The 25,690-nt window shown below is 41.8% G+C and overlaps 1 protein-coding gene across 2 annotated transcripts in view; it reads left to right on the top strand.

Moving 5' to 3' along the window:
• Nucleotides 1-257: 257 nt before the first annotated feature.
• LOC124042012 (microtubule-associated serine/threonine-protein kinase 3-like) overlaps nt 258-25,690 on the top strand; it is a 66,244-nt gene continuing 40,811 nt past the window's right edge. Inside the window, exons 1-8 of one of the 2 annotated variants that reach the window (XM_046360277.1) lie at nt 258-402; nt 2,072-2,103; nt 14,662-14,750; nt 16,553-16,625; nt 18,898-18,918; nt 19,077-19,155; nt 22,027-22,184; nt 24,190-24,265. In XM_046360277.1, coding sequence (XP_046216233.1) covers nt 364-402; nt 2,072-2,103; nt 14,662-14,750; nt 16,553-16,625; nt 18,898-18,918; nt 19,077-19,155; nt 22,027-22,184; nt 24,190-24,265 — 567 coding nt within the window. In that variant the 5' untranslated portion in view covers nt 258-363. Of the gene's footprint in view, nt 403-2,071; nt 2,104-11,826; nt 12,256-14,661; nt 14,751-16,552; nt 16,626-18,897; nt 18,919-19,076; nt 19,156-22,026; nt 22,185-24,189; nt 24,266-25,690 lie in introns of those variants that run through there. The other variant, XM_046360276.1, reaches the window with a different exon arrangement.

The following is a 25,690-nucleotide window of genomic DNA, read 5'->3' as shown; positions in this document are numbered from 1 at the left end:
GTACTGCAAATAGGTAATTAGTGCATATACCACCTACCTGATTAAAAAATCCCCATGTAAACTTTCAACAAGTTAGCCATGGTTGAAAAAGGTTGCATTGGCTCAATGATATAGGCTGGCGTTACCGAACTGAATGAATCTGCCCACTGCCACCCATAGGCGCTTTGTCAGAAGTCCCTCCCTGCACATTCATTCCCAATTCTCACCGCTGCCCGGTCACCTGACAGTTAAACGAAATGCTCGGTTTTGTTCAGCTCTCATCCAGTCGCATTGATGATGAGCAGGATACAGGAGGACGCAGTATGGGTTGAATGACATTTTAAAAAGGGAGTCAGCGGTATTATAATCATTTATTTTTCTACAATGGACGAGCCAAACATTTTGAGGCGTCGTGGGCTGCAGGTAATAACCTCCATAATAGTAAAACATCAGCATAGCTACTGAAGATTTTAAAAAATACACCCAGGCTTTGCATATGTGTTGTGACATTCGACAATTAATGATAGTCTACACAAACAGGTATTGACACGCATTAGGGCACACATGCGTTTATCTTTCTCTATTTCAAGGGATATTTAGGGATTGTCAATTGCTGTTTACTAAACGGTTTACATTGGACGCACTTTTAGGCGTCCTCAAGGGTAGTTCTATCCAGTTGTGACCACAAATAATAGATATCTCAAAACAAATTCGCATCGAATGTATTGTCCCACTGCCACATTGTTTTGAAATGGTCATGAATAGGCTACAATATCGATCCATTCTGTACACATATGAATGATGCCCCTTCGTTTGTGTAGGCGATGGCACTGAAGGGCGAGCTTGTGGATGCGCAAGTGTACTTAATACATACATTTAACCACAGACAGTTTTTCTACAGACAGACATGATGTTCTATAGATGTCTTATTCAATTCAATTCAATTCAAGGGCTTTATTATTCTCCTACAAAAAAATCAAAGAGCGTTGCCATAATAATGATTGTGACTCAAGGAACGCAGCTGTATTACCATCACTAGGTTGCTGTGGTGATATGGGCGTTGGGCTCAATTGGATTCAGGGATGGATGACTGGTAGAGAAACATCCCTTTATGCTCACGTATGTGTCCTATTGCCAGTACGTTGTAGCTGAGTCAATCCTAGCCCTCCCGGCGGCCTAACGCGTTTTGTTGTTTTTCATTCCAACCAATTACTCGGATAGAGGCTTAGCTATTTAAATCCGTTGACCATTGTTTGCTCTAAATCCATTATGAAAGATATGTTGGTGGAAATGTGCTTGTCCACATATTCAAAACATGTATTTTCATTATATTACATTGATTGGTTCATCCACCGTACACGGACCTGCAATTTTAATTTGATTGCTGATTTGCATCGTGAAAAATCTCAATTGAGAATGTACCTTTGGTTAACAAAACAACCTGCTTTTATCTTTGGAAATAGAGTACACTGTGGCACAGCATTTTTGGCATACATGTTGAGTACATTATTATGAACATAGGCCTGCTTATATGCAAGGGCTACAGGACCAAAGCAAAGAGAACAACATACATAATGTGCAGCTATGAATGAGAAGATATCCACAATTAGGCCAGAGCTATAAGATCTTTCCATAAAGGAGGAGAGCAGGGGACATAGCTGTCATACGGTGTGCATAAATAATCAGCCAGTCTTTCCGTCTGTACCGTTGGCCACAGTTTGTGTATGAATCATCTTCGATGTGGAGGGGCTTTGAAAGACTAATCAAAGGCAACCTCCATCAATGGTTGTTTTCATTTTGTTTCTGAGAATCATTAACCCTTTGGTTCCATGCCTCGGGGATGTAACGGGTGTGTTTGAAATGTATATCAAGTCCAGGAGGTTGGTGGCACCTTAATTGGGGAGAATGGGCGCGTGGTAATGACTGGAGCTGAACTATGGAATGGTTCAAACACAAGGTTTCTAGGTGTTTGATGCCATTCCATTCGCTCCGTTTCGGCTATTATTATGTACCTCAGCAGCCTCTTGTGATATCAAGCAAGGCTTTACTGCCATTGTCATCATTTTAATGTATCTTTCTTTCTCGATTCCAGAAAGAGCTGAGCCTTCCACGAAGGGGAAACATGTAAGTATCACTAAATAACATCACTGGTTATCTCTGCTCTTGTTACACTGTTTGATACAAAACCACAGGGTGTTACAAGGTGTTTTTATCTGTCAACAATTTATCATAGTAGCAGACATTTTACTTGCCATGAGAGGCAACGCTAGTGCCTAGTGGTAAAACAGAGGCTGCAGATACTAGTAAGCAATGTTCCCTCTAATTCTTTGGGACACTGCGCAAACTGTAGGCCTTTTGAACAGATACTTGAACATTGTGAGAATTTTGTGCAACTTCCGGTGCCAGTAGCCAATAGGCTATTGTGGCTATCTGGGCATAATGTGGACTAACAACACAATCAAGGGAGCAAATCCCATAAAATTCTCACTTGGAAATAGCTTTTCATTTCCATGATATATCCTACAGTAGCCTATATGTGGTGTTAAGTGCAGGCCGACATTGCATGAGACTTTTAAACATGTTTTTTTTACATTATGAAGGGCTTGACATTTAATTCATGATCGTTTTACTTGGTCTGTAACACCATGGGCCAAAAAGGTGACTGTAAATGGACTTGTATTGTGTTGTATGATGCAAGAAACCACTTTACAAAATAACATGAATTATGACCATACAGAGAATTAGACAATGTAGGTTACTCCTCTGCATATTGGCTTATTTGCATATTCAAGCCTATCTTGAAATAAAACACTGCCCCTTTTAAGTAAAGACAAGCTTTTTACCTGACTGGATTTTCAAAGACAGCTTGACATGTAGACTACACAATTTGTGCTCTTGTAGGAAGCAGTAACTCCCCATTGCTGACCTATACTTATATATAACTTAGCGAATAACTCCCTAACTAGCAAAGAATATCAACAAAAGTGCACAAGCGCACCTCTGCGCGCTGATCTGAAAGGCGTGGGTGATTGAAAGACCGCGGTTGGGCTACCCCGCCAATATAATTCTACTCTGTTGCGCTCTGGCTCTGCCTACAACATTGTGTGGATGCCTCAACAAAATCGGAGACTCATTCTTGCAAAGTTAGATTTGTTTTGGTTTGTTGCATTGACAAGGGGCTGACAATGTTTATTCGATCACGGAAAAAAACGTTGATCTATATAGGTCGAACTCAGTGAAGTTCAATCTCTTGCGTCTCTGCGGCATGGCATTTCGTCTGCGCCGCAGACCTGGAGAAAGTGCGCCGCCGTGCAAGGGCGCAGTCTAGAGGGAACATTACTGGTGGGGTGAAATATATTTTACACAACAGTTTTTTTAAAGATCAAGTGTACCTCCACACATTGTATGAAAATACTATATGTATTGTGTATAGTCCTGAGGCATGCACTTCCATGCGCTGTAAAGGCCTTGTCGACTAGTCTGGAAATACACATTTGTATATGCAATTTAATATAAATAATTTCACACATCATGCACTGGATTTTACTCATGTTTCCTAATTACATGTCAGTCAAGGCAAAGGACAAGAGTTGGCTTGGTGGGTAGGCTGTTTCATCCCTGAGACTAGACTGAATGGAGAACAGAAAGGAGTGGACAGACCCATATTTGGTCCTTAGCCACTTTAGTGGGAGTGAACTAATGTGGTTAAACAGTAGGCTTGCAGACTTGCAATGAGTCTAACACACCATTCAAACCAATACCTTTCCCACCAACTTTAGCATACCACCAACTTTTTGTAGACTTTTCTTAATAAATGAAAGGTATTGCCGGCAATAAAGCCTCTACTTTTTTTATTTCCGCCAACCGACGTCATGGTTTCGGCTAAATTCTGGCTACAGCTTAGTATGAAATGGAGCGGTAATGCTGAGGCAATGCTGAGGCGGCATTGGCACGCAAAACGCTCTTAAGCTCTAGCTGGTTGTTAGGCAGCGCCTGTTACTAGTATCCATCTGCCTGTTCTAAACTTTGTAAGGCAGGTCACTTCACCCATCTCGTCGCATAGTCCAAAACACAGACTTTTTTCTTAACCATAACTGGATGGATCCATGAAGTATTACCGTGGCAATATATCACTGAAAGACGAAAAGTAGGCTAATGCATTTGAAGGCATCAAATTGTTATAAAACAAAACTAATAACTAATAACCGCGTGTGTTCAACTATTTCAGCACCATTTTGCGCTGCTTAGACTCACTCACGTCTTGATAAATCAATGTCAGATTTTTATTTTCACTGAATTTCCACGTGGATATTGGTTTGTCTACCATTAGGCTGTGGAAAGTTGAGGTGAGTGCTACTCGTGATCATCTTGTCTTGTTGGCTCATACATTAGCACTGATCAGAACATTTTGCCAGCATGTTAAGTAGCTTAAAGGAAAATTCCACCCCAAAAAAGAGCTTTGATATTTGTTTCAGTTGTTGATATAAAGTGCATTCAGAAAGTATTCATACTCATTGGCTCCTCATTGGCGCCCCCACCCCTTTTTTCCATATATCTATCTATCCATCCATCCATCCATCCATCCATCCATCCATCCATCCATCCATCCATCCATCCATCCATCCATCCATCCATCCATCCATCCATCCATCCATCCATCCATCCATCCATACACACACATATCCTACATACATGTACATATACATACAAAGAACAATTTAAAAAATAAACATATATTAGCTATTTCTAGCCTTAGCTGAGACGCAAATAATTTGTTTTTAGATTTTACAGCACCTTACACAACATGTATCTGCTCATTTCCCTAATCACCCCATTCACTCTGTCCAATTTGAAATATAGTTGAGTAGTGTCAAGGTTCTGCACCCTCCCCTGCATTGCTTGTTGTTTGGGGTTTTAGGCTGGGTTTCTGGACAGCACTTTGAGATAGATATCAGCTGATGTAAGAAGGGCTATATAAATACATTTGATTTGATTTAGTGGAGACCAAAGTCAAACTTGGGCTGTCTCTTGTGGAGGTCATAAGTGAGCTTTTCAAAACGGAGAAAGTCAACAATCTGGTCAATCCACATTTTAAATGCCATTGGTTTTTATCACATTTTGTTGTGTTAAAGTTGAATTCAAATGGATTTTATTATCATTTTTGATCAACCATTTACACAAAATACTCAAATGTTAAGGTGATAGAAATATTCTAACATTTATCAAAAAAATCATGACAAAGAACACTAATATATCATGATTATGTAAGTACCCCACCTCTTTAAGGAATACCTAGGATAGGATAAGTAATCCCTCTCACCCCCCCCCTTAAGATTTAGATGCACTATTGTAAAGTGACTGTTCCACTGGATGTCATAAGGTGAATGCACCAATTTGTAAGTCGCTCTGGATAAGAGCGTCTGCTAAATGACTTAAATGTAAATGTAATGTAAATGTAAGTATTCAGTCCCCTGAGACAATACATGTTGGAAACACCAGTCTTTTTTAAGAGCTTTGCACACCTGGATTGTACAATATTTGCCCATTATTCTTTAAAAAAACATCTTCAAGCTCTGTCAAGTTCATTGCTAGACAGCAGTGGAGGTGGTGAGAGGAGCTATTGGAGGAAGTGCTCCTTGTAATGGCTGGAATGGAGTTTATGGAACGGAGTCAAGCATGGTTTGATGTTTTATTCCATTCCAGACATTAGAATGAGCCCGTCCTCCACCAGCCTCCACTGCTTGACAGCCATTTTCAAGTCTTGCCATAGATTTTCAAGTCAAATTAAGTCAAAACTGTAACTAGGCCACACAGGAACATTCAATGTCGTCTTGGTAAGCAACTCCAGTGTAGATTTGTCCTTGGGTTTTAGGTTATTGTTCTGCTGAAAGGGGAATTAGTCTCCCAGTGTCTTTTGGAAAGAAGACGGAACCAGGTTTTCCTCTAGGATTTTGCCTGTGCTTAGCTATATTCCATTTCTTTTAAGCCAAAACATTTCCCTGGTGTCAGTGTCTGTGTTTTTTGATTGTTGCTTCCTTAGGTTACAGCTGGAGGGCACCCTTACCCATTTCTAGTCTCCAGGTTACCCTAATTATTTCTTATTGGATTCACCTGTGTTCAATTACCTTCTCTGTTCACCTGGTTGCCTTAATATTTAGGTTCCCCAGTTTAACATTTTTATTTATTTATTTCACCTTTATTTAACCAGGTAGGCTAGTTAAGAACAAGTTATCATTTACAACTGCGACCTGATCAAGATAAAGCAAAGCAGTGCAACACAAACAGAGTTACACATGGAATAAACATAGTCAATAATAAAATAGAAAAAGTCTATATACAGTGTGTACAAATGAGATAGGATAAGGAAGGTAAGGCAATAAATAGGCCATAGTATCCAATAATTACAATATAGCAATTAAACGTGATAGATGTGCAGTTGGCCTGTATCCTTGCTTCGTTCTCATGTTTTATTTAGTGTGCTCTTGTGCGGTTGCCTGGTTTCTGTTTAGACTCTAAGTAAAAGTTCTGGATTTACCCTGACTCCGCTTGCTGTGTTTCTCTGTGCCTGGTTAAGAGTTCGTACTCGCACTATTGTTTCAATAGACCTAAACCAACCATGGATCCAGCAGAGATTTCTCAGTCGTCCGAGGAACATTCCGAACTTCACCATTTACGGTCGGCTCTCACCCACCATGGAACTGTGATTGGTCTCCATGACGTGTGGCTGCAGACATTGTCGGATGATTTAAGAACTCTTGCGTCCGCTCTGCAGACAAGACAGATGGGAGCAACAGCTGCAGCACCTGTGGCTGTTCCTAACCCCAGCTCAGCGTCTTCCTCCCTTCAGGAGCCTCATCTCCCGGCACCGGAGAGCTATGGGGCATCCTGGGAGGTGTCGTGGGTTCCTACACCAATGCTCGCTGGTCTTCGAGGTGCAGGCCTCAACGTTTTTCCCACCGAGCATTCCAGAGTGGCATACGTCATCTCCTTGCTCTCAGGAAGGGCTCTGGCCTGAGCCACGGGCATATGGGCGCAGCAATCAGACATTTTGTTTTAATTGGCAAAGCTTCACCCAGGAGATGAAGAGGGTTTTTGATCACCCCATCAGTGGCAGGAACACTGCTCAAAGACTCATTGCGCTTCGGCAGGGCAGCCGGAGCGTAGCTGACTACGCCATTGACTTTCGGACGGTGGCCGAAATACAGAGGTACTTCACTCAACCTTTCTGAATGGACTCAGCAAGGATGACCTGGCTCCCCGGGACAACCCTGGGAGGAGCTTATCGTCCTGGCATTCCGGATTGACAACCGGCTTCAGGAATGTCGTCGTGAGAGGACTGAGAGGTTCAGTGTTTCGGGTTCCGCTGAGGAAGTCGATTCTTCGTTTGTTCCACTGCCTCATGCTACGTCTGCTTGTCCTGCACCCCGTCAGAGTACTCAATTCGGCTTAGGTTTCTCCTTCATACCTTCCAGAGGACCCAATGTAATTGGGATGCACCAGACTTTCCGCTCTGGAGAAAAGGCGCAAGAATAACAAGCAGTGTTGTCTTTACTGTAGGACAGTCTGGACATTTCCGTGCCTCCTGTCCCGAGCTGACGGGAAACGGGATGACTCATCAGTAGACTGCAGAATACCGGCGAGTCAGTCTCCAGCTGCTGACATGGTACGCACCTTGTTTCTGGCCAACCTGCGGTGGGACAATGGGCAGTTGGACATTCCTGCTTTCATAGACTCTGGGGCTACTTGCTGTTTTCAGGTTCACACATTAGCTCGCCAACAGGGGCTGCATCTCACTAAGCTGGACGTTCCGTTGTCGGTCACTGCGCTGGATGGTCAATCCCTAGGGTCTGGGAAGGTGAAGCAACTCACCATGCCTATTCAGCTACGAGTCCTGGATTATCATGTGGAGTTTATCCAGTTACATTTGGTGGACCCTCCTGAGCCTCCCCTGGTTCTTGGACATCCATGCCTTTCTATCCATAATCCTCAAATTGACTGGCCCTCGGGAAGAGTTCTGGGATGGAATCCTTCATGCCAGTCCACCTGCCAGCAATTCTCCCCACATCATTCCGTCCCTGCTCATCCGGAGGTTTCCGATTCTCCTGGTCCCCTAGCTGGGGATGACAAGCCTGATCTTTCCCGTGTACATCGGGATTACTGGGATCTGGGTCAGGTCTTCAGCAAACGAAGGGCCAGCGAACTGCCTCCCCGCAGGTCCTACGATTGTGCCATCGACCTCCCGCCCGGCACCAGTCCTCCGAGAGGAGGTCTGTATTCTCTCTCAGGTCCAGAGACTGCAGCCATGAACAGATATATTAAGGAGGCACTGCCGGCTGGTTTTATTCGGCTGTCCACTTCACCTGCAGGAGCGGGTTTTTTCTTCGTTGGAAAGAGGGATGGGAGATTGTCCCTTTATCGATTACCGGGGTTTAAATAACATTACCATCGAGAACAGTTACCCTCTTCCTCTTATGTCATCAACCGTAGCTCCGTGGAGTCTCTCAAAGGCTTTCTCAAAGTTGGATTTACGGAACGCGTACAATCTGGTGCGCATCAGACAGGGAGACGAGTGGAAGACTGCGTTCAACACCCCAAATTGACATAATGAGTACTGTGTCATGCCGTTTGGACTTACTAATGCTCCAGCTGGATGCATGTTTTGGAATATTTTTATTCTGCACCTGTCAATTAGGTTAGTATTGTGGAGTAACTATAATGTTGTTGATCCATCCTCAGAGTTTAATGGCTGTGATAGGAGAAAACAAACTGTTTTAAAGTCACCATTCGTGGCATAGTGAAATCCCTGAGCGGTTTATTTTTACCCATCTACCAATAGGTGCCCTTTGCAAGACATTGGAAAACCTCATTTTTTAAAAGTTGAATCTGTGTTTGAAATTCAGTAGTCGACTGAGGGACCTTACAATTATCTATACAAAAATAATGCACCATTTAGAAAATGCACCCTTTCAAACTACTTACATGACATACTGGCATTAATGGCATTCATTACACATTAAAGAAATGTTTCAAATTCTTTGTCAGCAAACTCATTGGATGAATGTAGTATAAATACTCCACTATGTATGTTATCGACTGGAAGCATTTTTACAGTACCATTTTGAGAAGAAAAAAATATTCCAAAACATGCATCTAAAGTAATACTGAAAACAATGTGCCAAAGTCATGAACTTTTTGTCCTGAATGCAAAGTGATGTGTTCAGGGAAAATCCAATACAACACATTACAGAGTACCACTCTCCATATTTTTAAGCATCGTGGTGGCTGCATCATGTTATGGTTATGCTTGTAATTGTTAAGGACTGGGGAGTTTTTCCGGATAAAAAAGAAACATAATGCAGCTAAGCACAGGAAAATTTGAAGAATTTAGAAAAGAATAATGGGCAAATGTTGTACAATCCAGGTGTAGAAAGCTGTTAGAGACTTACCCAGAAAGACTCACAGCTGTAATCGCTGCCAATGGTGCTTCTACAAAGTATTGACTTGGAGGTGTGAATACTTATGTAAATTCGATTTCTATACTCCATTTTCAATCAATTGAAAACAAACAACAACAAAAAAAATCAAGCTTTGTCATTATGGGGTATTGTGTGAGGAAAAAAATGAATTTCATAAATGACCTGATAAGCCTATTAATCTGAATACTTTCCGAATGCACTGTATTTCTGCAGCCGTGAATCATCCCGTGGGATGATGCGGCTCACTCTACGCTGATAAGCCTATTCTTTGCCATGTTATAGCCCTATTCGGACAAGTATTACTAGCGTGTGCTATTCCAGAGGACGATTCACACAGGATCCAGTTTTTCCATACTGCACCTGGTAATTCTTTTTTTAAAAATTGAATTGATTCTTATTTTTATGTAAGCAGGCAAGTCAGTTAAGAATAAATTCTTATTTACAATGACCGCCTACCGGGGAACAGTGGGTTAACTGCCTTGTTCAGGGCCAGAATGACAGATTTCTACCTTGTCAGCTCAGGGGATTCGTTCCAGCAACCTTTCGGTTACTGGCCCAACACTCTAACCACTAGGCTACCTGCCACCCCCTTATGACGAAAGCCTGGAGGTTTTCAATGTAGGCTTGAAGATATTTCAACGTCATGTCTAGAAGATAATAGGCTACACTAATAACTAGGGCTTGGCTGCCAAATGTATAGGTCTCCCCATAATATTTAAATTGATGAAGTGTTATCATAATCATTATTTTAGCGATCCATGGTAGATGTCCTTCCTAATAACAACTACATATTAGGAAGGTGTTCTTAATATTTTGTACACAATGGCTTATAATGTGAAGTATTGTAAAATAAAGTCCTGTAAAATGTATTTTGATTGTTCATTGACCGGGGAACTTTCTTTCTCTACATATAAAGTATGAATTTCTTCTATTGAATGAAGCTGAAAAGTAAAATTGAAGTCTCTTTTTGGATAGGCTTACAAAGGCCTAGTTGGTATTGAACATGCCTCTGCTATGCTAGTACATTTCTCTGCTATGTTTTCATTAGACGATAAATCATTATTTATTATGTAATGATAAAATATACTTTACTGGCGCATTTCCATACAGGATTTAACCCAGTGTTTTATTTTTCCATCTACGCGGGCCGGGACACATGTCTCACTGGGCCATGGCTCCAGCACACCTGCTCTCACTTGGGGCCAAAGCTAGGCCACTGGTGGCCTACTTTTCAGCTTGCATTTCCATAAAGGCTAACTGTGAATTTAACACCTCACAAAGCAATAGTTTTGATTATGCAGAGGTTGTTGATTCTGCTCTTCAAGTCCTCACTGTCAGCCCCTGGTAAATGTATCTGTGCGTTAGAGATGTTGACAATTCCGGATGACGCTGGACCAATTGTGCGCCACCGTATGGGACTACCAATCACGGCTGGATGTGATGCAGCCTGGATTCAAACCAGGTACTGCAGTGATGTCTCTTGCACTGGGATGCAGTGTCTTAGACCACTGCGCCACTCGGGAGCCCCAAGGGCAAGGCAGTGTGATTGCGATTGCATCATCTCTCGACCTATTTGGGCGGTATGCAAATTGAAGTGGGTCTAGTGAGGCGGTGATATGATCCTTGACTAGTCACGCAAAGCACTTCATGTTGCTTCATGTGCTACTGGTGATTAGTCATTTAGTTCAGTTATCTTTGCCTTCTTGGGTACAAGAACAATGTTGGTCATCTTGAATATGTCAGTAAACACACCAGCCAGCTGGTCTGCGCATGCTCTGAGGACCGGCTAGGAATGCCTTCTGGGCCCGCAGCCTTGCGAGGGTTAACACGTTTAAACGTTGGCCACTGGAGAAGGAGAGGCCGCAGTCCTTGGTAGCAGGCTGCGTGTATTATCCTCAAAGCGGGCAAAGAAGGTGTTTAGTTTGTCGGTTATTGATTGTGAGCCCAGTGGAGGACTTAGGAAATGTGATACTTGTTATCCTCAGCCATAGTAAAAATCAGACAGACAAGCTTGCAGAGCTGTCTAATGGGAGTTTGAATCGAAGCATCCTGGGCGTTGGAGAGGAGAAACGTCAGAGGCCTACTCATCTTTAATGCATAGATACTGGGGCATATCAGAATTCCCTATAACATAAGGGTGTATTATACACTAGTGTACTGTGTAACACTGGTGTTACAGTCGAATAGCAGCATAATAGTTGCACTTGTTAATATTTTATCAATTTGCCCGAGGCTTTTTAAATAGTCATGCGAACAACATACAGTGATGGTGAAATCCATTATCATTATTTTACATAAACGCGCCATTATGCTACATCCCCCAGTCTAAATTACAACTTCCTTCCTTCGGCGCCAATCCCTCCTCCTCCAATTGATGAATTGACACAAGTATCTGCGCGGTGTTAGCTGTTTCTGGAGTTAACATGTTTTGGTGATTGAGAAAGATTCCAGAGTGTAGTGCGCGACAGATGCCTTTCCGAAAATTCACATGGAAGAAATAAAGAGATGATGGCATCAACAGTTGCTTAGCGCCTACTTGCCTGAGCTGCCACGGGTATGGAGTCAGATCGTACCAACCCTTGTCGGAGTTTCTGGTTTCGGACACCGAGTACTCTCCGAAACATTTCGAGGATATATAACTTGTGTTATTCAAGAGATAGTGGACATTTACCAAACTCGATTCAAAGTACCCCTTTGCATCGCTGTAATTCATCATGTCTGATCAGAATTACTTTTGGACCGTTTTGCCCAGCTACAAAACATGTTTTGTGACTGGGGCCATGATGAAAAGATCAAAAAGGTAACCTGATTTTCTTCTGTCAGCCGACTTGTCAAACTATTTTAATCAGCGATCATGCAAATCAGCGATCATGCAAATCTCTTATGGATGAGCCCGTGCTGCCTATTGCATTTAGTATTTTGGTTGTCTGAGTCAAAGCCCAAGACCACAGGGACAACTATTCAGGAAAATGACGTCGCATTTAATAATTATAAGGCTATGCTTTTTAAGTCGCTTTGGATAAAAGCGTCTGCTAAATGGCATTTATTATTATTATTATTATATTATTCTTCAATAACAGCGTACCATTTCATTCACAACAATGGCACAAATTGACCTTTGTTTTCATGTTGATGTTCAGTCTGGTTTTGTGCTGTGATTTCTCTACTTTACTACAATGTGTCGGGTTACATCCACCCTAGTTTTGTTTCCGATAGAGAAATGTGGCCGTTATTGTTGCCTCTGTTTTGACTTACAGAAGCCGCAGCTGTATAGGGAGGGACACAGTGTTGTTCATGCCGAAGGTTCACAACTTGTTCCTTACAGTATAGGCTATATTCTAGCAAAAGTATATAAGTAAAACTAATTTATTCACATGAATATTAGTTATATTAACTTTAAATCTGTGAAATCTGTGAAACGTTGAATATTTCTTGGGTCTCTAAATTCCCCCAAAACAAAGAAAATCTATTTCACTACAGTAGCAGACGTTGGCAAGCCAGTCAATATAAACTGAGTATACAAAACATTAGGAGCATCTTTCTCATATTGAGTTGCACCATTTGCCCTCAGAACAGCCTCAATTTGTCGGGGCACGGACTCGTGTCGAAAGCGTTGCACAGGGATGCTGGCTCATGTTGACTCCATTGCCTTCCTCAGTTGTCAAGTTAGCTGGATGTCCTTTGGGTGGTGGACCACTCTTGATACACACGTTGAAGTTCTTGACACTCTCAAACCAGTACTATGATACTCCTGTTCAAAGGCACTTTAATCTTTTGTTTTACACATTCACCCGCTGAATGGCACACATACACAATCCATGTCTCAAGGCTTAAAAATCCTTATTTTAACCTGTCTCCTTCATCTACACTGATTGAAGTGGATTTAACAGGTGACATCAATAAAGAATCATAGCCTTCACCTGGTCACTCTGTCAGTGTTTCCCAAACTCGGTCCTCTGGACCCCAAAGTCCAACCCTAGCACTACGCAGCTCATTCACATCATTAAAGTTTGATAGTTAGTTGTTTATTTGAATCAGCTGTGTAGTGCTAGGGCAAAAACCAAAACGTTCACCCCTTGGGGTCCCGAGAACCGAGTTTGGGAACCAGTTCTGAATGTTTTGTGTACAAGTCTGCCCATAGTCTACCACAGTTGTTTTAGAATCCTGGTGGGTGTGGAAGATGTCATGGTGCATCTGACAGCTAACACCGGCTGTGTCAACCGCCAAGCATTCACCACAATCTCTGTTGGTTCGTAGTACATGTCAGTCTACTATTTGCACGTAGCTTCTTAAAGCATGGTACCGTGCAATTCCCTGCAAAGCCCTACAAGTAATACAGCTTGTTGTTTGACTGAGACCGATATTGAAATACTTTCTATTGCCTCAGTGTTTTGCTTATGATTTTGATTTAATCTTGGCAGGTTGTTTTTGCAAATGAAAATTGGTTTGTGAAACAATTGACATGGACAGATCAAAGTTTGATAAATGTATATATGAATTAAATACATTTTATTACAAGGGGATCTTTTGTATTCTCTCAGTTGAGTTCTGCTTTTAAACAAACATCTCTCCCAGTTAATGCCTTTGGTTTGAGCCGCATGGATCTCATCTCCATGCCGACCCAGAAATGTCAGGCTCAGTTGTCGTCTGAGCTTCTCAATTACTTTAGGTCACTGCCAACGAGATTGCATTGATATTACAGTGGCCCTGTGGCAGCGCAACATCAACAATGGGGCTGGGGATCAGTCATCTACGAAAAAAACAAACTGAAAATGAGTTCCTTGCATTCTGTAAATCTACCCTCGGTCATGGAGACATGGAGCCGGGTGGGGACACGCCCTGCAAGCACCGTAGCCCCCCAATAACAGAGACTGTGTTCTTATCAATGGACTGCTAAGCTGACTAATTTGTGTTAAGCAAAGTTGTCCATTTTAACCAAATTAGATGGTAATTCAATTTCTACTGCCTACTGTGTGAGGTAGGTGTACAAGCCAAAAACAAGAGGTCCAAATCATTTTACAATACATTTGAATTAGAAATGAATTACTTTTTTCAGTACTTGGTGGTGAAATGTGCATAGTGTATCATACAGGCTAAATAAATCAGAACACCTGCATGTTACAACCAAGCCCCAATATCACAACTCGGTTTACATTCCACTACTCTAATGTATCACACAAAACAATTCTCTCCCTTTTCCACACAGTTGCCGTAACAACAAGAGAAGGAGTCTGGCAGTCGGGACCCCCTCCCCCACGCTCTCCCGACCACTCTCACCTCTCCCCCTCACCACAGGTAGATGTTGTTGTCAGCAGTCTCTGCACTGCACTCAGCATGAGATAGAGTGCAGACCAATCAGTATGTTGTAAAAACATAGCAGACCAATCAGTACATGATAAATATATAGCAGGCCAATCAGCAGTGGCATTAAAGAGACAGCAAACCAATCAGACCTTTCCAGTGCAAGAAACACATAATGCTAAACTGTGTGTTCTCACACAGTGAGAACGGAGTTCTCAGGCAAATTAAAATTAAGCAGCTGAGCTGGCCAAGCTCAAATCGCTCTTTGGTTTCTGTTTTGAAGCTCAAGTTTCCAAAGAAGCTTATTTCTTTAGCTTTTGTATCATTTTAGGGGAATAACTGATGTAATACATTTCACATGAAAGAAACCGTTTTCTTTTTCTTTTCTTTCTTACTTTCTTTTTCTTTCTCTCTTTAAACTTTTTCTCCCCAATTTCGTGGTATCCAATTGTTAGTAGCTACTATCTTGTCTCATCGCTACAACTCCCGTACGGGCTTGGGAGAGACAAAGGTTGAAAGTCATGCGTCCTCCGATACACAACCCAGCCAAGCCACACTGCTTCTTAACACAGCGCACATCCAACCCGGAAGCCAGCCACACCAATGTGTTGGAGGAAACACTGTGCACCTGGCAACCTTGGTTAGCGCACACTGCGCCCAGCCCACCACAGGAGTCGCGGGTGTGCGATGAGACAAGGATATCCCTACCGGCCAAGCCCTCCCTAACCCGGACGACGCTTGGCCAATTGTGCATCGCCCCATGGAACTCCCGGTCACGGCCGAATACGACAGAGCCTGGGCTCGAATCCAGAGTCTCTGGTGGCACAGCTGGCGCTGCAGTACAGCGCCCTTAACCACTGTGCCACCCGGGAGGCCCAAGAAACTGTTTTCATTCATGGTTATTGATTGTGAGCCCAGTGAAAGACTTAGGAAATGTGATTCTTGCTATCCTCAGCAGACAGACACGCTTAACTTTATCATAACAAATCAGGTTGTCCAGACAGTTTAGAAATGTTTAATGCTACGGATGGAATTGAGAGTTATCAAGTGACCGTGCGTTAAGGCCTATCACAAAACCCTGTCCTTTCCAGACTCCTTGGTTGTAAATACGCGTTGAGTTTATTGAATTCAGTTCCACCAGAGACTGATTGCTCTGGATTTAGGGCAGCTTGTCCTTTACTTGTGCATCATCAGCTCTCAAGAATGACAGCAGACTGCAGTTATAACAACATGGCCTATTCCTTCATTAATAAAACATGATCCAGTGATAAAACACCAACAGAGCCTAATTGTTTTTTTATTTGTATTGTTTTTTTTACCCCTTTTTTCATCCCAATTTCGTGGTATCCAATTGTTGTAGTAGCTACTATCTTGTCTCATCGCTACAACTCCCGTACGGGCTCGGGAGAGACGAAGGTTGAAAGTCATGCGTCCTCCGATACACAACCCAACCAGCCGTACTGCTTCTTAACACAGCGCGCCTCCAACCCGGATGCTAGCCGCACCAATGTGTCGGAGGGTACACCGTGCACCTGGCAACCTTGGTTAGCGCTCACTGCACCCGGCCCGCCACAGGAGTCACTGGTGCGCGATGAGACAAGGACATCCCTACCGACCAAGCCCTCCCTAACCCGGACGACGCTAGGCCAATTGTGCGTCGCCCCACGGACCTTCCGGTTACGACAGAGCCTGGTCGCGAACCCAGGAACTCTGATGGCACAGCTGGCGCTGCAGTACAGCACCCTTAACCACTGCGCCACCCGGGAGGCCCTAAGAGCCTAATTGTTGTGTTTCAGCTGGAAGTAGCCCCCAAGAAAGCCCCCGAAATGTCTCCGCTAGTGCCTCCGCCAACTTCCAGTTTGCACGCAGGTAAGGAAAAGTCCAATCCTCCTTTCAATTATTTCAGTTTAGTAGAAGGAATTCATGTTTTCATTTGGTTGGATTATTGAAGGAGTCCTACTAATAAAAAGAAGGTATGCAATTCATCTCAGAATTCATCTCAGAACTGTCAAAAGGCACCTTCACTTTAGCACACAATAGGTAGCCAAAAGATCTAGTTCACAAAAAGGATAACCCCCCCCAGAAATGCATAGAAAAGGGATGGTACTGTAGGTAACCTTTGTCGCTTTTCCATGACAACAGCAATGCATCAAATACCTCTATTAGAAATGAGGACGGTGCTTTAGACTGAAACCAGCCAAATGGCTCTAGGGCTACTCATGGGACATAGGACTTGGCATTTGTCAGCGCAATTAAAGGGAGAGTCGGTGTGCAGTACGCACACTCATTACTCTGGGCTGCCGTGATGATGCGATACAGACAGCCTTATCCTGAGCCTATCACACGTCACATATACTGTGAGCCAACCCACTAGTGAGCTACAAGCATCACCTTCAGTGTTAAACAGTTGCAACCCAGTCAGGCTTGAGGACAGTGAGGCAATGCCTTTAATGGTACAGGAGTAAGTGTACCACACCATAAACTATAGAGATAAGTGGGGGCGAATCACATGAAACATTTTGGCCATGCACACGGTTGCATCAGTTTTACATGACACAGCTACATTTACTGAGGGTTCGGGGATGCCAAAGTGGACATAGATGCTATGGGTCTGAATATATATATATATAAATAAAGTATTGTTCATTTTTAATACATTTGCTTACATTTCTAAGAACTTGCTTTGCCATTATGGGAATTGTGTGTAGATTGAGGGGGGAAATAACAACAATTGAATCGATTTTAGAACAAGGCTGTAACATAACAATATGTGGAAAAAGTCATGTGGTCTGAATACTTTCCGAATGCACTGTAGATGCTATGGCTGCAGTGTGTAAGGTGTTGTGCTTTAGATAGTTGTTGGTACTCAGACTGCAGTCCTCGTGTGCTGTTATTTGGCCATGTAAACAATCCCATGTGGCGACTTGCTTGAAATACTGACACACATCTGTCATAAGAACTTTGATATTAAATTAATATTACTATTATTCATAATAATATATCTGGGATATGAAGCCGAAAAGACATCCTATATCAGTTGACTAATCCTTGCTCTGATACGTGCAGAAACCCCAATCTTATTAAGTCAGACCTGATTTGTCAGCCATAAGCTGGTTTTTCAGGGCTCTAACCTGACACATGAGGAATATTGTGGCCCCCTCCCAAAAAATGTATGCAACCTTTTACCGTGCTTCTACACCTGCATTGCTTGCTGTTTGGGGTTTTAGGCTGGGTTTCTGTACAACACTTTGAGATATCAGCTGATGTACGAAGGGCTATATAAATACATTTGATTTGATGACTAAGCAGGGCGTCATTCTGAGACCACGGTCTCTTTCGCAGATGACTCCTTCATAAACACGTCAATAAACAACAGTTAAATTACACATGCACAGGACCAGTCAAAGGTTTGGACACCTACTCATTCCAGGGTTTCTTTATTTTTGACTATTTTCTACATTGTAGAATAATAGTGAAGACAAACTATGAAATAACACATATGGAATCATGTAGTAACCCCCAAAAAGTGTTAAAACAAATCAAAATATGTTATTTGAGATTCTTCAAAGTAGCCACCCTTTGCCTTGATGACAGTTTTGCACACTCTTGGAAGATTTACCTAACTCGGCGGAGATTGAATGGGTCCGAGTCTGGTAATTTATATGTCTGAAGGTTAACAATTAAGTAAGGCATGGCGGAAGTTTATGCAAGAGGGCTTTTATAGACAAAAAGAGCTTAATGCATGATCTACGAGACTACAAGAATGACCAGCCGACTTTGTACTTTGATACAAAATGCAATGATGTGTACTGAACCTTTTGCACTATGATAAACTGCATTCAATGGCTTCAATAGAGTGTCAGCTGCATTCATATAGACAATGACTGAATTATTTGTTTTCTGCTACAAGAGTGGTTGAGCTGAAGGGTGGTGAAAGGTGTGTGTGTGTGTGTGTGTGAGAGAGAAATGACTCATTAAGCATGTACCATTGGGTTCATGGCATCTTGTCAGGTGTTCAGCACATTGACGTCAGGTCGTGAGCTTCTGACAGCTTCACTGTGTCAGTGAATGTGTTTGTGTCCTAATTGTTCATTTCCTTCTTTCTTTCTCTCTGGCTCTTCCTCATAATGTGTTATCCCAGCCACCTGGCCCGCACTGAAAGGTAGGAAAACATTTGATCCTTTTTTGTCGATTACATTTTTTTTATACCTCCTTTAATCATGTTAAACAGCCTTTGGTAGTGCTTCATGATTAAATCTTGAGGATATGTATGAAATTTAAAAGCTCATAAGGTGCTTTGTTGTTTCCTGGTTCTTCCAGAGCGGATGGGCGAAGATGGTCTGTTGCCTCCGTCCCCTCGTCCGGCTATGGCACCAACCCACCCAGCTCTTCAGTGTCAGTAAGTCGTCCCTCTCTTCCTCATTAAATATGTAAGCCCTTCTTCCTCAAAGACCAACAAGGGAGCGTTTGGCATTGTCGTCAATACTCAATTTAACTAACAATGAAATGTTTATTGAGCAACACCATGTTGTACAGTAAACCCACAGGAAATGTAGCTGTTTAAGTTCAGTATTTAAGGTTGCTACCAGGAAGTCCAGATAAGACCTATCTAGATTTTTTTCAAATTTATGTGCGATTCACAATATATACAGTACGTTTTGTTGTACAATTTAAAGGTAAAATATACTGCATTTCAAACAGTTAGCAATAATCTAATGAGTTAAGAGCTTGTGAAATTATACCTAGGCTAAATATAAACCATCCACAATCATAAGACCCACACATTTTATCAAAATAGTTTAACCTGTGTTTTTGTAATAATCACTGATCTGGCTTTCAAGGCCTTCTATGAAAATGGCATTTTTGTTACAAATGTAATCAAATGTTATTGGTTGCATACACATATTTAGCAGATGTTATTGTGGGTGTAGCAAAATGCCTATGTTCCTAGCTCCAACAGTGCAGTAAAACACATCTATAAGTAAAAGAATGGAGAAATAAGAAATTAAGAAATATAGAAATATTAGGACGAGCAATGTCTGACCAGAGTGTAAATATATACAGTGGGGCAAAAAAGTATTTAGTCAGCCACCAATTGTGCAAGTTCTCCCACTTAAAAAAATGAGAGAGGCCTGTAATTTCCCTCATAGGTACACTTCAACTATGACAGACAAAATAAGAAAAAAATCCAGAAAATTACATTGTAGGATTTTTAATGAATTTATTTGCAAATGATGGTGGAAAATAAGTATTTGGTCAATAACAAAAGTTTCTCAATACTTTGTTATATACCCTTTGTTGGCAATGACAGAGGTGATTTTCTGGATTTTTTTTTCTCATTTTGTCTGTCATAGTTGAAGTGTACCTATGATGAAAATTACAGGCCTCTCATCTTTTTAAGTGGGAGAACTTGAACAATTGGTGGCTGACTAAATACTTTTTTGCCCCACTGTTGATATTGAGTTTATGAAGGGTGTGTCTTTGATTGCATCATGCACATACACTACCATTCAAAAGTTTGGGGTCACTTAGAAATGACCTTGTTTTCCATGAAAACATACATGAAATTAGTTGCACAATGAATAGGAAATATAGTCAAGACGTTGACAAGGTTTTAAATAATGATTTTTAATTGAAATAATAATTGTGTCCTTCAAACTTTGCTTTCGTCAAAGAATCCTCAATTTGCAGCAATTACAGCCTTGCAAACCTTTGGCGTTCTAGTTTTCAATTAGTTGAGGTAATCTGAAGAGATTTCACCCCATGCTTCCTGAAGCACCTCCCACAAGTTGGATTGGCTTGTTGGGCACTTCTTACGTACCATACGGTCAAGCTGCTCCCACAACAGCTCAATAGGGTTAAGATCCATCCGGTGACTGTGCTGGCCACTCCATTATAGACAGAATACCAGCTGACTGCTTCTTCCCTAAATAGTTATTTTATAGTTTGGAGCTGTGCTTTGGGTCATTGTCCTATTGTAGGAGGAAATTGTCTCGAATTAAGCGCCATCCACAGGCTATGGCATGGCGTTACAAAATGGAGTGATAGACTTCCTTCTTCAAGACCCCTTTTACCCTGTACACATCTCCCAATTTGCCACCACCAAAGCCCCCTCAGACCATCACATTGCCTCCAACATGCTTGACAGATGGTGTCAAGCAATCCTCCAGCATCTATACATTTTTTCTGCATCTCATAAATGTTCTTCTTTGTGATCTGAACTCCTCAAACTTAGATTTGTCTGTCCATAACACTTTTTTCCAATCTTCCTCTGTCCAGTGTCTGTTCTTTTGCCCATCTTAATCTTTTATTTTTATTGGCCAGTCTGAGATATGGCTTTTTCTTTGCAACTCTGCCTAGAAGGCCAGCATCCCGGAGTCGCCTCTTCACTGTTGACGTTGAGACTGGTCTTTTGTGGGTACTATTTAATGAAGCTGCCAGTTGAAGACTTGTGAGGTGACTGTTAAACTGACTCTTAAACTAGACACATTGTACTTGTCCTCTTGCTCAGTTGTGCACCGGGGCCTCCCACTCCTCTTTCTATTCTGGTTAGAGACAGTTTGTGCTGTTCTGTGAAGGGAGTAGTACACAGCGTTGTACGAGATCTTCAGTTCTTCGCAGTTTCTCGCATGGAATAGCCTTCATTTCTCAGAACAAAATTAGACTGACGAGTTTCAGAGGAAAGGTATTTGTTTCTGGCCATTTTGAGCCTGTAATCGAACCCACAAATGCTGATGCACCAGATCCTCAACTAGTCTAAAGAAGGCCAGTTTTATTGCTTCTTTAATTAACAGTTTTCAGCTGTGCTAACATAAGTGACAAAGGGTTTTCTAATGATCATTTATCCTTTTAAAGTGATAAACTGGATTAGCTAACCATGCCATTGGAACACAGGAATGATGGTTGCTGATAATGGGCCTCTGTACGCCTATGTAGTCATTCCATAAAAAAACAGCCGTTTCCAACTACAAGAGTCATTTACAATATTAACAATGTCTACACTGTATTTTTCTGATCAATTTGATGTTATTATAATGAACATTTTTCTTTTAAAAGAAGGACATTTCTAAGTGACTCCAAACTTTTGAATGGTAGTGTATTTACCGAGCTCTGGCTTGTTGATGTATCAAGGCCTCAAGGGCCATGTAATATGTTGGAACACATACTGATCTCGCTCTCTCTCTCTCTCTCTCTCTTTCTATCCTCTCTCTCTCTCTCTCTCTCACTATCCTCTCCCTCTCTCGCTATGCTCTCTCTTTTTCTCCCCCAGTCCTCTTCCTCCTCCCAGGAGCTCTTGCACCAGCTGCCCTTCCAGCCCACGGCAGATGAGCTTCATTTCCTGTTTAAACACTTCCGGAGCACAGAGAGTGTAGCGGACGAGGAGGGGCAGCCCTCACCCCCCGTGAGGCTCCGCTCCCGCAGTCTCAGGTAGGCACACCCACCAATCAGATCACCAACACCCTTAAAGGGATAGTTCACCCCAAAATAAAACATTTATAGGATGTTTTCACACCTCGAAGGTAATCACATATCAAGAAGTCCTATTTTGGAATGAGGTCAACACATTTTTCCTCATGTTCGGACAAGACGTATTTTCATTGGGAAAATGCACTTTGCTTTGACTACTTTTATTTATGAAGTACAGTAACTTCTTACTTATTGGCTTTATCTCAATCACAGTACTTCCTTTGACAAACATTTGTGTGGATTCTTATCTGTGCATAGAGGTGAAGGCTTTTCTATTGACTTTGCATAAGCTATTGAATACCAAGATTGTTGACTTCATCCAGCCATCCAGGCTCTGTTTGCATAATAGTGTTTATGTTCTTACATCATGGTGTCTCCTAGTCAATTAGTCACCCCTCATTAAAACACAGACGTGTCTCCGACCCATCTGGTTCTCGTGGTGGTTAGAAAGAGGCAGTCGTACAGGCGTTAGGAGTGTCTGAGTTCTGCTGTGCTTGGATGTGGTCAGGTTTCCTGTGACGTGTACTGCGTGGGCCACAGACCGGCCTGTGCTTGATAGATATATAGGGCAGATTTTAGTCAAAGGCCACAAGTTTTGTGGCCATTATACGTAGCATTTTAACTAGACAGTGCTATGAGAGCAACCAGTCTCTCACAAACACGATAATATGACAACAAATGTACATACAAAGGAGCCCGCTGTTGCATTTGTAAACATACAGTTGAAGTCGTAAGTTTACATACACCTTAGCCAACTAGATTTAAACTCAGTTTTTCACAATTCTTGACATTTAATCCTAGTAAAACTTCCCTGTCTTCGGTCAGTTAGGATCACCGCTTTATTTGAAGAATGTGAAATGTCAGAATAATAGTAGAGAGAATGTATTTATTTCAGCTTATATTTCTTTCAACACATTCCCAGTGGTTCAGAAGTTCATATACATTCAATTAGTATTTGGTAGGATTGCCTTTAAGTTGTTTAACTTGGGTCAAACGTTTTGGGTAGCCTTCCACAAACTTCCCACACTAAATTGGGTGAATTTTGGCCCGTTTCTCCTGACAGAGCTGGTGTAACTGAGTCAGGATTGTAGGCCTCCTTGCTTGCACGCACTTTTTCAGTTTTGCCCACAAATGTTCTATAGGGTTGAGGTCAGGGCTTTGTGATGGCCACTCCAATACCTTGACTTTGTTGTCCTTAAGCCATTTTGAGACATTATTTAACAAAATGAAGAGAATTTTTAATGGCGTTCAGATTAATTTCAAACAAGGCAAAGGGTTATATTACGAAGTTGTTCTTTGGCCTAGAAATAACTGTCTGGACAACTGTTGATATTTTTTAAAGCTGCAGTATATAACTTATTGGGCAACCTGACCAAATTCACATAGAAATGTGAGTTATAGATCTGTCATTCTCATTGAAAGCAAGTATACGAAGTGTTAGATCTGTTCTATGTGTGCTATTTCTATGCTTCCTGTTAAGTTTAGTTTTTGTGTCTTTCACTTTCGGTTTTGTACACCAGCTTCAAACTGCTGAAAATACAATATTTAGGGTTCTGGAAAATATATTTCACAGTGGTTTAGATGGTACAATGATTATCTAAACAATGACTTCTTGTTTTGTCACATGAACTATTAGAATGTTAGCAACCAGGAAATGGCGGAGGGATTTCTGCATTTTGCACCTTTTTTAAAGGTTAACCGGATGATGAAGAGACTGCCCTGATTTATTAAGGGGGAGCCCTACACTCCTGGGCACCCATGTAATCAAACCCAAGTGAAGACTACAAGTGTGGTCATGACTACATAACTGTTGAACTAAACTTCTCCATAAGTGGCATTTGATGTTTTTTTGTGCTTACCGGTACTTTTGAATTTCTACTCTGTTTGAAAGTTCTAATAGTCATAACGCTAAGATTATTCATACTCAAATGAAGAACTGGACTGTGATTGTCTTGTCTTCCTCCAGCCCTGGTCGGACATGTGGCACCTTTGACAATGAGATTGTAATGATGAATCACGTTTACAAAGAGCGTTTTCCGAAGGTAGGTGTTATTTCCTGACTCGCCACACTGCTTTTCCTAGCACATCAATTGATTCATCATGTACACGTCTCTTCTAAATACGTTCATCTTGTTTACTTTTATATTTCACTTTGATCTGCTTCTCCACATTTTCTTACGTTACAGCCTTATTCTGAAATGGATTCAATTGTTTTTTTCCCTCATCAATCTACACACACTACCCCATAATGACAAAGCAAAAACAGGTTTTTAGAAATGTTTTGAAATATAAAAAATGTAAGGAAGGAAATAAACCATTTACATAAGTATTCAGACCCTTTACTCAGTACTTTGTTGAAGCACCTTTGGCAGCGATTACAGCCTCGAGTCTTTTGGTGTATGAGGCTACAAGCTTGGCAGGTCTCACCAGAGATGTTTGATCGGGTTCAAGTCCAGGCTCTGGCTGCGCCACTCAAGGACATTCGGGGACTTGTCCCGTAACCACTCCTGTGTTGTCTTTGCTGTGTGCTTAGGGTCATTGTCCTGCTGGAAGGTGAACCTTTGCCCCAGTCTGAGGTCCTGAGCACTCTGGAGCATGTTTTCATCAAGGATCTCTCTGTACTTTGCTCCGTTAATCTTTTACGTTTATCCTGACTAGTCTCCCAGTACCTGCCGCTGATTAACATCCCCACAGCATGATGCTGCCACCACCAAGAAAGCTAAGGTAATGGAGCTAAACAACTATCGCCCCGTAGCACTCACCGTCATCATGAAGTGCTTTGAGAGACTAGTCGAGGATCATATCACCTCCACCCTACCTGACACCATAGACCAGTGGTTCTTAACCTTGTTGGAGGTACTGAACCCCACCAGTTTCTTATGTGCATTCACCGAACCCTTCTTAATTGGAAAAATAAAATATGATTTTTTTCAAATTCAAAACATAGTTTACTGGTGCACAAAATTAACCGTACATCAACATCACTGTGTTCAAAGAACAAAATCATCAAAACATGATTTTCACACAAAAACTAAAACATAATAATGAATATTTGCTGCAAATCAGTGTAACTTCTGCTGTTGCCTTTCAGAGACCAGTTCAGAAATGCACGGCTTCACCTTGGCAAGTGCAACTCTCATGTCATTTTCGCAACAAAGTCTGTTCCTTTTCTTCGTTTTTATGTCCAGCATCCTCAAAGGATTGCTCGCAAAAATATGTTGTAACAAACGGTATGAAAATCTCCAGAGCTTTCTTAGCAATAACAGGGCACGTTACCATTTGTTGACACCAAAACGTTGAAAGCGTTGTTGTTCTGAAGAGTTGCTGTTGAACCTGGCTCTGCTGAATTTCAATGATTTCATCGAGGTATTCATCATTGACATCTGTTGTCTCAACACTAAACGTGAACAGCTGTATCACCCATGCTGGATATGACTCTCTTGTAGGGAAGTATCTGTCGAGAGACT

The sequence above is a fragment of the Oncorhynchus gorbuscha genome, linkage group LG08 (assembly GCF_021184085.1).
Source record: "Oncorhynchus gorbuscha isolate QuinsamMale2020 ecotype Even-year linkage group LG08, OgorEven_v1.0, whole genome shotgun sequence".
Lineage (NCBI taxonomy): Eukaryota > Metazoa > Chordata > Actinopteri > Salmoniformes > Salmonidae > Oncorhynchus > Oncorhynchus gorbuscha.
Note: the sequence above shows the minus strand (reverse complement) of the source record. Positions and strands in the feature narration are given on the sequence as shown.